At 55.0% G+C, this 15,699-nt stretch overlaps 1 protein-coding gene across 9 annotated transcripts in view; it reads right to left on the bottom strand.

Moving 5' to 3' along the window:
* Nucleotides 1–15,699, bottom strand: part of SYNPO (synaptopodin) — a 52,846-nt gene that overhangs the window by 6,574 nt on the left and 30,573 nt on the right. For 5 of the 9 annotated variants that reach the window (XM_061189860.1, XM_061189859.1, XM_061189861.1 and 2 more), the window contains one exon: nucleotides 576–2,932. In XM_061189860.1, coding sequence (XP_061045843.1) covers nucleotides 576–2,932 — 2,357 coding nt within the window. Of the gene's footprint in view, nucleotides 1–545; nucleotides 2,933–8,569; nucleotides 8,737–9,727; nucleotides 9,797–15,699 lie in introns of those variants that run through there. The other 4 variants (XM_061189867.1, XM_061189865.1, XM_061189863.1 and 1 more) reach the window with 4 other exon arrangements.

The following is a 15,699-nucleotide window of genomic DNA, read 5'->3' as shown; positions in this document are numbered from 1 at the left end:
TGAAGCAGCGGAGAGGAAACAGTGTCCAGAAGGCAGAGGTGGGTGGAAGAGACAGACCTGTGGAGGTGAGAATCCAGCAAGAGGCAGAAAGATGCCAGAGCTGGGGCCCCAGTGAGGACGGCCCCACTGGGGTGGCTGAGGAGGCAGACCCTTGGCTGGCTGGTCCCACAGGCAAGGGCAGGCTCTGTTTGCTGCAGAAGCCCCTCAGCAAGACGCTGGCATCCCTACAGCTCACCAAGGCCAGGTGAAGCCCCCCAGCTTCATTAGGGCCTGCCAAGGGAGTTCTCTCTCCGTGACCCTCCCCCCGCAGTGGCAGACTTCAGATGCCTCAGACATGGAGTCGAACCACTCTGTGGTAGGGAAGGGGCGGCTGCAGCTCAGAGAGGGGAGGTGACTTGCCCGATGTCACAAAGCTAGCTGGTGGCAGCGTCAGCCCTTGAGACCTGAGTCCCCATACTCCTGACTCAGCCCTGTGCCACTTCCTGCTCTCCATCCAGCCCTCGGAGAGCGGGCTCTGACAGGCAGCGGGATCCCTGTGGGGTCCATTACTTGAAGCAGAAGGAAGGCTTCCACACCTGAGCCTCGATCCCGGCATTCCGGGTGGAGAAGGAGGGCCTGGGGGCTTGCTTGGCTCGGGGAGACCACGCCCTGGAGGGAGACACGGGCGAGACATCACTGCTGTAGGTAGGGCTCACGGCAGTGGGCCGGAGGCCATCCTGGCCAGGGGAGGTGTAGAGGCCTGGGGAGGAGCGGGAGGGCCGAGGCAGGGCAGGCGACGGTGGGAGGGCCGCCTTGGGCAGGCTGGGCGCCAGGTCCAGGGAGCTCGGCTTGGCAGGCGAGGTGGCAGTGGGCGAGGACTTGGCAGGTTCCTTGATGGGTGAGAGGACAAAGAGCGAGGGCCGCAGCTGGCAGGGTGGCTGCCTGGAGGGCTCTGGGCGCAAGACCCCGTTCTCAGGCAGGTAGCCATGATAGAGGGAGGCAGGTGGGGTCCGAGCCGGGCTTCGGGACGCCACTCGGAAGCCGCCAGGCGCGTTGGTGGGGTACTTCCAGCACGAAGGCAGGGACATAGTGGGTGAAGGGCAGCGGGCCCGTTCCGCGTTGCCCGAAGACTCGATGACGTACTTCTCCATGCGGGACTGGCGGCGGGCGTAGAGCTCAGCCCCCTTCCCAGAGGCCTCGGAGAGGTTCTGGTTTGGTTTGGGCTTGGGCTTGGCCTGGATGCGCGGTGACTTGAGGCATGAGGCCCACTCGGGGACAATCTCCTCGGCACCTGCGGGGCTGGCCCTGTCCCGGGGTGCGGGCTCCTGCTGGAAGTTGGAGGCCTCGGCCCCCAGAGCGAAGGGCTCCTCCTCCACGCCCATCTCCCCCTGGTCCCTCTGCCTCCGCTTCTCGTCTGCTGTCTGTACCAGATCCAGCAGGTCTGGATTCGGGGTCACCTTGGGCTTCTCCACGAAGGTGAACATGGATTTCCGGCTGCCCCTGCGGGCTATCGACTCCTCCAAAATGCCCGTCTTGCTGGCAGGAACTGCCTGGCCCTTTAGATGAGAAGGCTTGGGGTCGGAGCTGGGGTACAGGGCAGAGTAGGAGGGGGGAGACCTAACCCGGGAAGTCAGGGGGGCCGTGGACAAGGTCTCGGCATAGGTTGGGGGTGGGGTGAAGTTCCCCAAGGGGCGTCTCTCCAAGGCGGGGCTTCGCTGTGCCACGGGCCTCCTCTCCAGCATGGGGCTATGGGACATGACGTGTCTCTGTGGCCGAGGGCTCCTGTCTGCCACGCTGGGGGGCCGGGGAGCGGGACCCTTCTCTCCAAGATGTCGTCTCTCTACCATGGGGCTTCGTTCCATCTGGCTGGTGCCGCCTGGCGCCTGAATCCCAAAGGGCCTGGCCGTCCTGTTGACCACAGATGGGGGCTTGGCCAGCGTGAGGTGGACCTCGCTGTACAGTTTGATGGGCGTGGTGGCAGCTGCCCGCCCGGACATCTCTTGTTCTGTGGACACCACTGGGGCACCAAGCTGGACATCAATGAGCAGGGAGCTGGACATGAAATCTGGGGCTGGGGGCCTGGAGCTGGAGATGGGAGTAACTTCTCTGGAGAAGGTGCTGGTGGTGGTAGGTGGAGCTGATACCTTATCAATTAGTAGGGTGCTGGATCTCACCTCCGCAGCTGGCTCCTGGGGCTGCCCACCAGCACACGGGGTGCTGGGTTTGAAATCTGGCACTGCACCCTTCGGCGGGAGCTGTGCCTCTGAAGAATTCTGTTGGACGCTGGACAGTGGCAGGCTCTGCGGGGTGACAGTTGCCGGTGGGTTCTGATCGACATCTGTGGCTGGCGGGTTGTGGTTGCTGTTGGAAGCTGGCGTGATGAGTGTGGCGCCAGGCGAGGGAAGGTTTTGGCTGGCATCTGTGGCTGGGCTGTGGACCTCCGCCGGAGGTGGAGTTGGAGGGGTCTGCTGGGCTTCTCGGTTCTGGGACAGGTGGAGCCCATTGGCCGTCAGCAGGGCCGCGTTCTCCTTTAAATAAACCACCAGTGGTACCTCCTCTTCCTCACTGGCCACTTTCTCCAGGTGCCGCAGCAAGCTGGCTTCCTCTGAGGAGCCCTCCATGCTGTGACCAGGGACCCCTGTGTCAGCGCTCTGGCAGGCGGGGTTTCTCGGAGGGCCTGGTTCAGGGAGTGAGGTGGGACTCAGGCTGAGCCCTGGGGCATGGCCTGTGGGGCTGGCGGGGGGCACCCTGAGGGACTCCTGGCCGGGCTTCTGTCCCCTCTGGCCGCGGCTCTCCAAGGTGAACTCGTTCACCCTCTGCCGGCGCCTGTTGAAGAGCTGGACGCCGCGGGAGTTGGAGCTGGGAGGGGTGGTCAGCTGGGCTGCGATCTGCTGGCTCCTCGCCTTGGCCTCTTTTAGATCCTTCTCGGTGAGGCTAGTGCTCCGGCCCAGCGCTGCAGGAGGGACAGAGGCCGAGTCAGCAAATGGGATTGCAGAGCCACAGGGGTACACAGACAGACAGACAGATGGTCACCCATGCCCCCACTACAGATGGCCTTTTCCTCCGGAATTTGATCTTTACTCACCGTGTCCTAGAATCTCCTCATAAAGATCCCTGACCCAACCATCATGGCCCAACTCAAATACCCATGTAAAACCTTCCCTGATTACCCTTTTAGTATTAACTGCCCCCTTGTTTGGATTCCGCCTGAAGGTTGTTGACGTGGCACTTTACCAAACTCAGCAAGAACACCTCGCCCTAGCAGTCAAGGCCCCACTACATCTCGGACTCATCTTGTGCCACCTTTCTCTCTCACTGGCGTCTTCCTGGCTGGCTTTCTGTTCCTTGAAAATGCCAAGTTTGTTCCTGCCCCAGGGCCTTTGCACTTGCTGTTCTCTCTGCTTGGAATGATCTTTTCCCAGGTGGCATTCCATGTTGGTTCCTTATCGCTCAGGACTCACGTGAATGTCACCTCTCTGGAGGGGCCTTCCTCTATAATCAGCATACCCCCCCCCAACCCATCTCTTTGTTTTGTTTTCTTCATAGCATTCAACACAATTCAGTATTATCTTCTTTACACGTTTCCTTGTCTATTATCTATCTCCCTCACCTAGAACGCAAGCTCTAAGGGGGAAATGAACTTGCTTGACTTGTTCATCCCTCTAACCCTAGCCCCTAGAATAGTGCCTGGCAAAAAGTGGGCACTCAGTAAGCATTACTGAGTGCATGAATGAACCTGCAGGATATTCACATGCCTAAGTGCATATCTTAGGGCCCTTTACACTTTCAAACTCATAGTGTAGTCATTTCTTAACACTAACACTTCCTCTTTTTAGAATAAGTAATACATTTACGTGGACTAAAATTTTTTTAAAAATTTAAAAACATAAAAAAGTATACAGTAAAAAATGTCTCTCCACCTCTGAGTGCTCCACACCACAAATCAGGTAACAACTGTTAATAGTTTCTTCCAAGTCCTTGCAGAATTTCTTACCATTTTCATTTAAACAATCATTGAAAAATTCTCATACTTTAATATTATAAAAGTAATAAATTGGGCTAATTTCAGTGACTCTACTAGAACATTGCATTACCTCATTTTATCCTCACAAGAACACTAGGATACAAGCATTACTTGCCCCTATTTTACAGAAGTGGAAAATGAGGTCTAGAGACTTGTAAGTAACTCACCCAAGATCACACAGCAAAGGGTGGCAAGGCTGGAGTCAGAACCAGTTCTCGCTGGGTCCACAGTGCATGCTCAAGCTGCCTGCTTGTCCCAAAGGTCCCTTTGGGACATATAGGGGACAGAGTCGGTGGGAGTCGGGGTTCAGTCTGGGGCTGCAGGCTAGGACCGGAGTCTGGGGCCTGAGGTCAGGGATCAGGCTGGGGATCAGGCCCTATTAATCTGTAAGTTCACTACAGGCAACCATTTCTTTTTATATCACCAGTGCCCGGCTGGCACAGAGTCAGTGTTTAATTTGTGCTTATTGAATAAGGAATGAAGAAATGGACGCATGAACAAATGAACCTATGGACAGATGGATGGGACAGCCTGTGGCCGGGCTAGCAGCTCAGTCGGTGGCTGGGAAAATTCCTCCCTTTGTCACCCCACCCCCACCGAGGGAAGCTAATTAGTTCTTGAGGAATCTGACCCTGCCCTTCCTCCTATCTTGCCCTCATTAGCACTGGCCATGACATGCTGAGTGGGTCTCCAGGGACAGTTTTTCTAGGCATCTTGCCAGCGAGGCTCAGAATTCATGGACTCTCAGAGCTGGGAGGGCCCTTATAGAGGAGCTATTTCACTACCACCCCCATTTTATAGATGAAGAAACCAAGGTTCGGAGAGTGGTGCAGGGTAGAGCTCACACTAGGGTCAGCGGGGAGGCCCTGTGACACAGGACAGAGTGGCTGCCGACAGCTGCTTCACTGGGACCAGGCCCAGCAGCCACAGGCTCTCTGGCCCCAACCTCCTTCTTCCCTCCTCCCATCACGACCTGGCTCCCCACCACACACACCTGTGCCCACAGGTCCAGAACAGTGACAGCACACAGCCTGCCCCATGCACCCCTGACGCCTGCTTCCTCCTGGTAGGGCTCCTCTCCTGCCTGGATCACCCCATGATGAAGGCTTTGGGGGTTGGGCCAGGCTGCACCCCTGTGGGGAACTTACGTAGGGGACAAGCCAGCAACACAGGAGGGGTTGCTCAGCTCATGCGATGTCCATCTCCTCAGGTCTGCTTAGAAACCAAGCCTCCCGGCCCAAATCCAGGCTCTGCTATTTGCTAGCTGTGTGACCTTGGCAAGTTACTGCACCTCTCGGAACCAGTTTCCTTAGCTGAGAAGAAGGTAATAAAAGCACTGGCATTAGGGTTTGGAGACTACAATGAGATCGTGGATGCCAGGGGGATTACTGTCATTCAGCCCAAGTAGAGAGGACCGAGGGCTCATGCTACCCTGGGATGGAGTTGACGGTGACCCCACGTGACACCCTGGAAGGGGTCAGAGCTTCTTCTAGCAAAGGAGATTCACCCTACAGATCATGGTCCTGAGAGGGGTGACTGTCTTAAGGTCACACAGCAGGGTATTCTAGAGTTATTGGGAGGCAGGGATCATTGCCTCAAATCACAGAACCTCAGAATCTCAGAGATGGCTGTCACTGGGTCCAATTCCCCACACAATGCCTGCGTCCCTAAAACCATGTCCCTGAGTGTACAAGCCTCTGTTTATACCCTCAACTGACAGGGAGCTCACTATCCTGAAGATATGCCTTCTGCTAATTAACATTCTTTCTTTAGCTATAAAGTCGCTCCTTATATTAACTCCCACCTCTTGACATGACTCTGCCCCTCACTGCCACACAGATAAAGAGCTTTCTCTTTCCAACCTGACAGCCCTGCAGAGACTCAGTCACAAATCACATCCCCACGGGGCATGGTCAGGATAAACATCCCTAGTCCCACCAGTGGCTCTTACGACACAACTGCAGCCATCGTAGCTCACATTGATTGGGCTCTTACTGTGTACCCGGCTAGCGGGTTCCCACAGTGCCAGGCTCCTAGAAAGGGCTTCAGTGTTTGTGTAATTCAGACCTCCCAAATCCCTGCACTTTTCTCTTTTTTCTCTTCACCTCTCTGCTTCAGTCCTATCCCAAGGCTGGTTCTAAGGGCCATGGGGCTAGAAAATGCTCCAGTGTCAGAGAGTGAAGGGCCCTCAGGGATAAGCTGGCCTGGGAGGGAAGGGGCTGCAGAGGAGGCCATGGGCCAAGACCTGGTCTGCTGACCCCCAGCCAGGCTGTGAACCTTCCCCACGCTGTTGTTCTGGGACAAGAGGAACCCAGCAGAAAAGACCAGCGGGTGAGAGAGCCCTGCCTCCGAGGGAGCTCCCGTGCCCCCCATCCCAGCCTGCAATGACTCCACGGAAAAGGAATTTGGCAGGAGGCTTGGACCAGACCCAGCCAGCAATCCAGACGACTTTTGCCACCCTGCACAAACAAAGCTGGGAGAAGGGGGGCTGGGCCAACTACGGGCATCCCAGAGTCCCCCACTGCAGGGCACCGGGGGTGGCAGCTCCATTCAAAATTCCCCAGACTAGGGAACTTCCACCTCTAGTGATGCCCCAGCCAGGTGCGTCCAAGATCGTGGTCCCTGGTGTCAGAGAGGCAAGAGGTGGCCAAGGCCCACAGGGGACAGGCCCCTTGCTGAGCCCCCAATCTGCTTGGCTGCAGCCTGCACCTGTACAAGTCCTAACAACCCCTCTTCCCTCAGCCTCTTCAGGGTTGGCCCTTGAAAGCCCCACCCTGGACAGTGGATGAGGAGCTCTGAAGACCGGCCTTCCGGAGATGGAGGGGTGAGGGCAGACTCAAGGAAGAGCTGCCCAGGGTCAGGAGACCTGGGTCCAACAGGGTTGAATCCCTAAGTGGGGAAGGGGGACAAGAAGCCCTGAGTACAGCCATTAGAATGAAGATCGCAGTGGGTGCTATAATTAGTGAGCCCTCACTACTGCCCAGTGTAAAGTGCTGTGCCATGCACTTTAGACCCATCATCTTGTTCGATCCTCCCAATGACCCCAAGAGATAAGTACTAGCATTCTTCCCAGTTTGCAGATGAAACCAGAGCTCAGAAAGACCTGCCCAGGGTCATATGACTTTTAAGTAGCAGAGCTGGGATTCAAAACTCAAAATCTGGTTGCTGAATCTCATTTCTTAACCACCCTGCCTTCTGGACCCTGACTCTGGTGGGAGGGGCACCAACAGAGACTCTGGTGCTCCTGGATGCTGGTCTGCAGACCCCTCTGTTTCCACATCTCGTGACCAGTGCCCACAGCAGTGCCCTCTCCTCTTCATATTCAGCTGCCCAGAGCAACTCATGCTTTGTCGCCCTTCTTCCTCTCAGGAGAAGAGCTGATAAACTCATTGTGACTAAGGTAGAAATGACTGCTAGGACATAAAAAACTAGTGGAGTAGGGCCTCCCTGGTGGCGCAGTGGTTGAGAATCTGCCTGCTGATGCAGGGGACACGGGTTCGAGCCCTGGTCTGGGAAGATCCCACATGCCGCGGAGCAACTAGGCCCGTGAGCCACAACTACTGAGCCTGCGCGTCTGGAGCCTGTGCTCCGCAACAAGAGAGGCCGCGATAGTGAGAGGCCCGCGCACCGCGATGAAGAGTGGCCCCCGCTCACCGCAACTAGAGAAAGCCCTCGCACAGAAACGAAGACCCAACACAGCCAAAAAAAACCTAGTGGAGTAGAAAGAGCACAGTGTGGGGAGTCAGGAGACCTGAGTTCAAGCTGTGCTCAGGCAGGGATAAGCCCTTCCTCCCACCCCATTACTTCTGTAGGCAGCTGCCTGTTCTGCCGGCCATCAGGCCTTTTGGACAGAGGATCCAGAGGAGGGAGGCAGGGCAGGGGAACAGAGGCCAGAGCAGAAGGTCAGGACAGGGAGAGAATTCAAGGAAATTCTTCTTCACACGGCTGCCGTCAATGGGAGTGCCCAGGGCCCGGGTAGGGTGGGGTGGGACAGGGAGCCAGAGGTAGGAAGAGAGACTGGCTGGAGACGGCCCATTGTGGCTGCCTGGGAGTCTTGGCAACGGGACAGGTAAACAGGCTGGGTTAACTGCCCCCCTGGTGGGGTCAGGAAGGAACCAATGGCTGGCTGCTGCACAACCTCGGCCTCAGCCGGGGGCAGGAAGATGCACTGGACCTGAGTAATGGCCTGACTACCTTGCCAGCCCCTGCCCCGCATCCTCCCTGCTGAAAGGAGGAAATGACACAGCCTCCTTTCCCTGGGGAGTTCTTCATCCATGCCAAAGTCCTGGTGAGTGCAAACTGACTGAGTCCCAGCAGACTGCCAGGCCTCCTTGCAGAGAATAATTCATACTAAGGTGGGAAGGACTGCCAGACACGGGAGATGCATAGGAATGGAAGGGAAGAGCCCCAGACCTAGCTCCAGCCTGGCCACCAACCGGCAGGCAGAAGTCATGGCATGCCTCTCCCTTAATGCCCAGGGGGAACTGAGACCAGAGAAGGATGCTGTATGCCCTAAGTCACACACCCCAAACCACAAAGGCACCTCTGGGTGCTCGCTTTACTCACTCCGGCTGGGTCCTCCCTGCAGCCCAGCTTCCCTCTGGATGCCGAGCCGGCCTTGCTTCTCAAAGCCTCCGCGAAAGGCAGCCAATCGACTAGCTGACAAAGAGGAAAATCCCACGTTGACGGCAACGCGGAGGAGCTGGATTTGACTTCTCTCCTCCACAGATGACTCAGCCTAGCTCTTTATCAGGAAAACCGATTTCGCAACAGCCTTTTAAATGGTCTCTCCGCCCCCAGTCTCTCCCCCGCCAATCTACCCACCCCACGCTGCCAGATCCATCTTCCTCCCGCCTGGCTCCACTCGTGTCGGGCCACTCTCCTCCTCTCCAGGACATGGGGGATCAAGCATTAAGTCCTCATCCTGGCATTCAGGGTCCCTGACGTCAGGGTCTGCCCGAGAGCTCGCTCACCTGCTCCCTGCGCCCTCAGCAATGGTCAGAGGGAGTCCAGTGGCTCATGGTGCCACACCTGCCCTGCGAGTTCCAGCCTCCGCTGTGGGTTTGCGCAGACCCTTCCACCCGGAACCCGTCTCTGTCTCCTATCCTTTCTACATGCTCAATCCCCAGATCATCAGTGTTTTACCTGCACCGCTTAATAACCTCATCACTTGGCATATTATTTGTTTTAGTCAGAGTTTTCGTCCAGGGCGTGCTTACCACATGCCCCATGCCAGGCCCTGGCTCCATTAACAGCAGCCGGGAGGTCAGCAGTCCCCTCCTCTCCATGTTAGAGGAGAAACGGGCTCAGAGAGGTGAAGTGACTTAGGTGGTACAGCTAGCCAGAGGCAGAGTTGGGATTCGAACCCAGGGTGGCCCAGCACCCAGCCCAGGACCCATCACATGGGCCATGCTGCCTCCTCCCAACATCTTGCTTTGCAGCAGTCAGGGTCTGGGTCTTATTTTCCCCCAGAGAGTGCAAGAGCCGGGGGACAGGGGCCTCAACTGCTTCCGCCTTGTCCCCTACACCTTACCCGGGGGCTTGCAGAAAGGATGAAGTCAATGAGGATGACAAGAGCCAACACATGAGGCGCCCCAGATGCTGCCAAGCTAAGGGTTTAGCATATATTTTCTCATTGAATCCTCACAGCAACTCATAAAGGAGGCCCCCTTACCTCTGTTTTATTGATGAGGAAAACGAGACCCAGAGAATTAGCCAACTCACCCCAGGTCTTACAGCCAGCAAGGAACAGGCAGAGCAGAGCTGGAGCCGGGAGTCTGACTGATCCCAAGCCTGGGCCCCTCCTTCTGAAGAGCTCTGCCCACAAAGCACACTCACTTTCCCCACCTACTGTCCCAGGCCCAGCCCAACTGCCACTTCCTCCAGGAAGCTTTCATCAATCCATCCAGACTCCTCGATCAGTGCTCCTCCCCTACTCGACCTGGCCCAGGGGCCTCGGAGCAGGAGCAGGGCTTGGAGGAAACAACAGGTTGAGAAAGCTCAGGAACCAAGGCCCAAGGGAAAGGAGGCTGGGACTGGCCCAACTCCTGGTATCTCCCTGACAGGGGTTCGGGATCATGCAGGGCAGGATGGGTTGGCTAAGTCGAGGGCTCCCAGGTCAGGTCCGCATGGGTGTTGGCTAGCAGATATCCCTGTAGGCCACAGGCACTGCTCACTGCTGGCTGACGAGGGCCCTGCTATGCGGTCCTCCTCTCCCAAAGGCCAGGAGCCACCACCTTCCTCCTGCCTGCTCTACTAGCCTAAACACTAATCTACAGTTAGATTTTCAGGGACTTGGAAACGGTGACCCAGAGAGAGGCAGGCTCAGTTCCAGGTGCACAACAAACTGGAAAGGGCTGGTTCACAGGGACCCAAGCTCAGACCCAGGCTCCCACCTCCCCTAGTCCAGCCCTGGTAAGCCAGGCCTCCCCCCGACCCCCAAGCCCTCTCCTGCTGCATCAGCTTCCATCATCCCAGCCCTGGGAGCCTTGAGAGTACAGAAAGGACTACCACACCCTACCCTTCCAGAGAAAACACTTAATCCAGGAGACGAAAAGGTGGTGAGCCAGGGCGGGAGAGAGAGAATTTCCCCTAAACTATGCCTCTGCCAGGAGCAGGGCTGAGCCTAGTCTATCTCAGGGTCCCTAGCACCCAGCCCAAGTCCCTCGACAAAGATACAGCCCTTGCTCTTGGCCCTGTGGCAGCCTGGGGCCGGAGCTGGTCCCATTCTCTCTAAATTCCCCAGACTCAGCAGAGGCCGTCACCCAGGAGGGGTTCACTAAGTGTTGACTAAACAAATGACTGAAGGATGAGCACTCCCACAGTCCAAATCTACCTTCACATTTTACTCCACCATTCACCCCAGGAGACGAAGTCTCGATTTGTCTAGATCCCAGAGTCATGGAGATTCTAGGTCAGAGATCTAGAGGGTGGTTCCTCGAGGAAAGGGAGAGAGGAAGGAGGGAGGCAGCAACAAGCCTTTGGGTGAAGAGGGAGATGAAACCTCAAATGGCAGTGTTAGATCCAAGAGGCAGAATATTCCATTGAGTTCCAGGAGAATATAGAGCTTAAGAGAGAGATGAATGAGGATGAAGAAATCTGGGAAGTCTTCCTGGAGGAGGCAGCATATGCCCTAGGTCTTGAAAGATGGAGATGTGGAAGCATTTCAAGCAATGGGACAGCGCAGTGGAGGCTGGAAGGCTCAAGGTGATCCCCACCCCATCCTCTACCCCCCTCCACTCACACCTCCAGTCAAGACAGCTGAAGAGGAAGGCGCCTCTGACAGAGGAACACGTCCACCATTGGGCTTGCCCAGAGGCTAAGGGTGACTGCGGTGGTCCAGGTAGTTTTCCAAGGGAGCTATGTACATGGGAAGGCGCATGCCTAGAGCTCAGAAGCACCGTGGTATCGGCCCTGGGCCTCCGGGTGGGTTACATAACCGCCCCACCGCCGGGGCCACAGATTCAGCCGGGACCCTCCTCCGCCTCCACCTCCCCAGCCATCTGTCTCTGCTGCTTCCCTCTCATAGAAGAGGCCGCTGCACTGCCCAAAGCAAGGCCAGCGCCCTGTGGTAAATTCCCCACATTCCTTCCTCACAGAAAAATAAATAACGGGGAGAAAAAATGCTGGAGGAATGATAATGACGGCCCCAGCACGCTGCAGTCCCAGCTCGCCTCCCCACCCTGTAGAGCAGAGCCCGTCCTGGGCTGGGGCGGGGATGGGGACACTGCTGCTTCTCCCCGAGGCGTCCTCACTGCCAGGCCCTGGGATAGACGAGCCGCCCGCAGCCCCTCACCGCTCCCCCAGGCCTGTCAACCCTCTTTTGTTGTCAGGGTCACTCGTATCTGCTGAAGAAGGTGCTGGGAAAGGTGCTGGGAATCTTTCAGTTGTGGCAGGTGACCACAGAGGGCAAACTTGCCAGAGGCTGGGCACCCTTCACTTTTACTACTCAGGTTGCTGTTTACTGAGCGCTTCTTATGTTCCAAGCATTATTATCATTATTTCATTATGTTTTGTTTTATCTTTGCAAGCTGTGAACTGGAAGTACTGTCATACCCATTTTACAGATGAGGAAACTGAGGCTCAGAAAGGTTTTATGATTCGCGAAGGTAGTTTGGCCAGTCAGTGGTCTACCCTCTCCACTCCTGCCTCTTACTCCCATATCTATTCAGCCTGCCTGCCCTCCCCCAGACAGCCCTCCTTTACCAAATCCAACCAGAGGTGCAGCCTGTTCCCTTCCCACGTCCTGCTCAACGAAGCATCCTGTGCGGGCTACCTTTAGTAAGTCACCTCACCTCTGAGTCTCAACTTCCTCATCAGTAAACCAGGGATGATTATAGCTGCTTTGCAGAGTCACTGCTGAGCAAATGAGATGCACAACTTATTTCTATAGCATAAAACATTGTGCACACCTGAGGGGGATTTAACTTCAGCCTTTTGCACAAACCTACCTTTGTATAACTGTACCAGGCTAGGGCGCTGTCTGTCTCCCTCCCTTCTCCAGCCCTCTCTGGGGCTGGTCTCCCTCTTCTGCTCACAGTCAGGCACAGCCCAACCTTCCCCTCCCCGCTCCAGCATCCTCTCAGCAAGGGAACCCCAGCGTCAACCTCTAGCTAACTGTGCTGTAGCAGGAGAGAACCAGGTTTGAATCCCAGGTCTGCCTCTTACTGGATGTGAGTGCCCAGGCCCCCTTGGATGGCCCCAGACCCAAGACTTCTGGGAGGGAAGGTATGGCCGAGGCTCCCACCACTCAGTACGTAGTCCTGCAGCCAGGAGGGTGCTGTGGTCCTGAGTGGGCAGGAGGCTACCGATCCTGCCATCCCCTCATGCCATTCGCCGGTTACCAGGCATGTGTGGCTCCCCTCCAGCTGGAGGAGTCTCCAGCCAGAGGAGAGGCTGAACCATCCAGCCTCACCCTCCCCTTGTCCCTCAAACTGCAAAAGGAAAGCAGGCTGGAGGTCAGGAAATTTGGTTCCAGTCTGTTCTGTCACAATATGGGTGAGATGCTGGACTAGTTCCTGACCTTCTTTGGGTTTCAGTTTGTCCATGTGTTTCAGAGAAGGGATTGGCCTGGACCAGTGATTCCTAGAGTGTGGTATCCCCACACCTCTAGTGGGAGCAAAAGGATTTAAGTGGTACCCTGATACTTAATAACGTCTTACTAGTTATGTAAATTTCACGTGTGTATTAGAAAAGGAGGATAATAAATCCATCAAAGGTATATTACTGCTTAGGGAGAGGTAAAAGTGGATATTTCAGCAACAAAAGTTAGACAATTTAAAGAAAACAAGTATAGGTGGTGTATGAACTCATTCATTCAACTGATATTTATTGCACACCAACTAAGGGCCAGGCACTGTTCATAGCCATGAAGAGAAACAGATAAAGCCCTGCTTGCATTCTAGCACGGGAGCCAAATAATAAATAAGACTATTTCTATAATCTTATTATATTATATATCTATAATCTTATTCTATTACTCCTATAATAAATTCTATAGAATTTACCATCTGACTTACAATTAAGTCAGATGGTAAATTCTATAGAGAAAAATAAAGCAGGGGTGGGAGATATACAGACTGCACAGGGTGGGGAGTGGTGTGCAAAGGTGAATAAGGTAATCAAAGGAGGCATCACTGAGAAGTCACATCTGAGTGAAGAAGTGAAGAAGTGAAGAAGTTGAGGGAGTGAGGCTTGTGCATTTCTAGGGGAAGAAAGACCAGGCAGAGGGAACAGCTAGTGCTAAGGTCCCTAGGCAGGCTCGCACCTGGCAGGTTGAGGATGGTGCACGTAATGTGGAGGTGGGACATGAATAAGGAAACCAGGTTCTCTAGTGGCCTTTCTAGTGGCCTGCAGGGTCTCAGGGACCCCCCTGCATTGCAACCATTTGTGCTTGTGCACACACGCACACACACCCCCTGTAACACACACATTCTGGACAGCTCCCTAATGCTGGTGAGAGCCTAGCCAGCAATAGTATATCTTCCTCTGCACACACACCCACACACAAAGGTGCTGTTTGCGTGTGCACCCACAGAGGGGGCAGAACCTACACACCAGTGTGTGCGCACAGAGCACCCGTCGGTATGCACGTGGAGACACACAGGTACTCAGGTGGCAGACTGGCACAGGTGCACGTGCAGCAGGTACACACCTTATGGGCGGACATATGTGTCTCCCTCCTGCCAGCCTGCCCTGTCTCTGAGTTACCAGACCACCCTTGCCTGGAGGGCAAGTGCCCTGATGGTGTGGTTTCAAATTCACTTCTCCATATCTCTGCACCTCAGTCATGGTTTCCCATTTCCAGGGCTACGTTAAAATCGGCCACCTGATGCTCAAATGTCCCAAGGGATCATGTTGCTGTGGAGAATGTCCCCTTTTCTACCCCTACTGCAGTTAAATAGAAAAGCCATGTAAAATGCCTAGCACAGCACTGTCAACAGGATCAGCCGCTACTGGCATCATCGCTCATCACAGTCATCCGCATCCCTGGCTTCATGCCTTTAGGCTGCTCAGGGGGCAGCTGAAGAGTAGAAGGAAAAGGCCAGACTGGGAGCTTCAGGCCTGGGTTTTAGTTGCAACCTGGTCTCCAACACATTGCGAGGCCTCAGGCAAGTCCTGTCCCCTCTCTGGCCCAGATCGGAAACCTGTGGGTGCTGCAGAATTTCTCAGGGAGTGTGTCCAACATGCCGATTCCTGGGCTCCGCCCCAGACCCAGGACCACAGAATATGCACATTAACAGTCTCCCTGAGGGGTTCTGAAGCACAGCTAGGTTGGGGACCCAGTGGGCTTTAGAGTTCATGATTTTATAAATGTGTTTATAAGTAAATGAACATATAGGGAAATGCTTGGAACATAGTCTGGCAAAGAGACCCACGTCAACAAAAAATAAGTTTGAGAAAATATATTTACATAAGTAATTATATGTAGTAATCATACACCATCCTTGAACATGCACACACTTTTATAGTTTTCCTAGCAGCTTCACATCCATCAGAGAAAGAAGTAGAGCAGGGATTGTGATGCTATTTTAAAGACTAGAAAACTGAGGCAGAGAAAGGTCAAGGGGCCTGGCCAGAATCTCACAGAACACAGGTCTTTGGCTCCCAGCCAGAGTCCTTGGCTCAGCTTCGTGAGATGTGCCACCTCGGGGCCTTGTCACCTCATCCCATAACGTTTTGCCTCCCAGCCCACAGTGGGCATTGTGTACACAGCAAACACAGTCCTTCCACTCCAGGTGCACTGACTTCTCCAGTCACTTGGGGTTCACTGACAATGGGACAACCTCAGCCAGTTAATTTCCTTCCAGCTGAAACGCCCTTCTCACTGGGTAGGGCGGGGGGTTCCCAGAGCCCTAATGCTCCATGCTACCATTTGATCTGGAATGGTCTTTCTGTTCCAGCCAACCTGAGTCCAGATCCCACCTGAGCAGATCACTACCTTGTATATGCTAAGCCTCAGTTTCCTCCTCTGCGAAGGGGTCTCCTAATTCCTATCCTTCAGGGTGATTGTGAGGATAAGGTCTTTTGTGCGAAGTACCCAGCATCTGGCCTGCAATGCTGGAGCGCCACTAACTTGCAGGCTAAAGTGTGAGCTCCTGGAAGGCAGGAACCCACACAGCGGTCATCAGGGCGCCCACACCTACCACGTGTCGTATGCTTGATTAATATGCACCCGAATGGGTGAGAAATGAGAT

This window comes from Eubalaena glacialis, chromosome 4, assembly GCF_028564815.1.
Source record: "Eubalaena glacialis isolate mEubGla1 chromosome 4, mEubGla1.1.hap2.+ XY, whole genome shotgun sequence".
Classification (NCBI taxonomy): domain Eukaryota; kingdom Metazoa; phylum Chordata; class Mammalia; order Artiodactyla; family Balaenidae; genus Eubalaena; species Eubalaena glacialis.
This window is presented reverse-complemented; position numbering and strand designations above follow the sequence as displayed.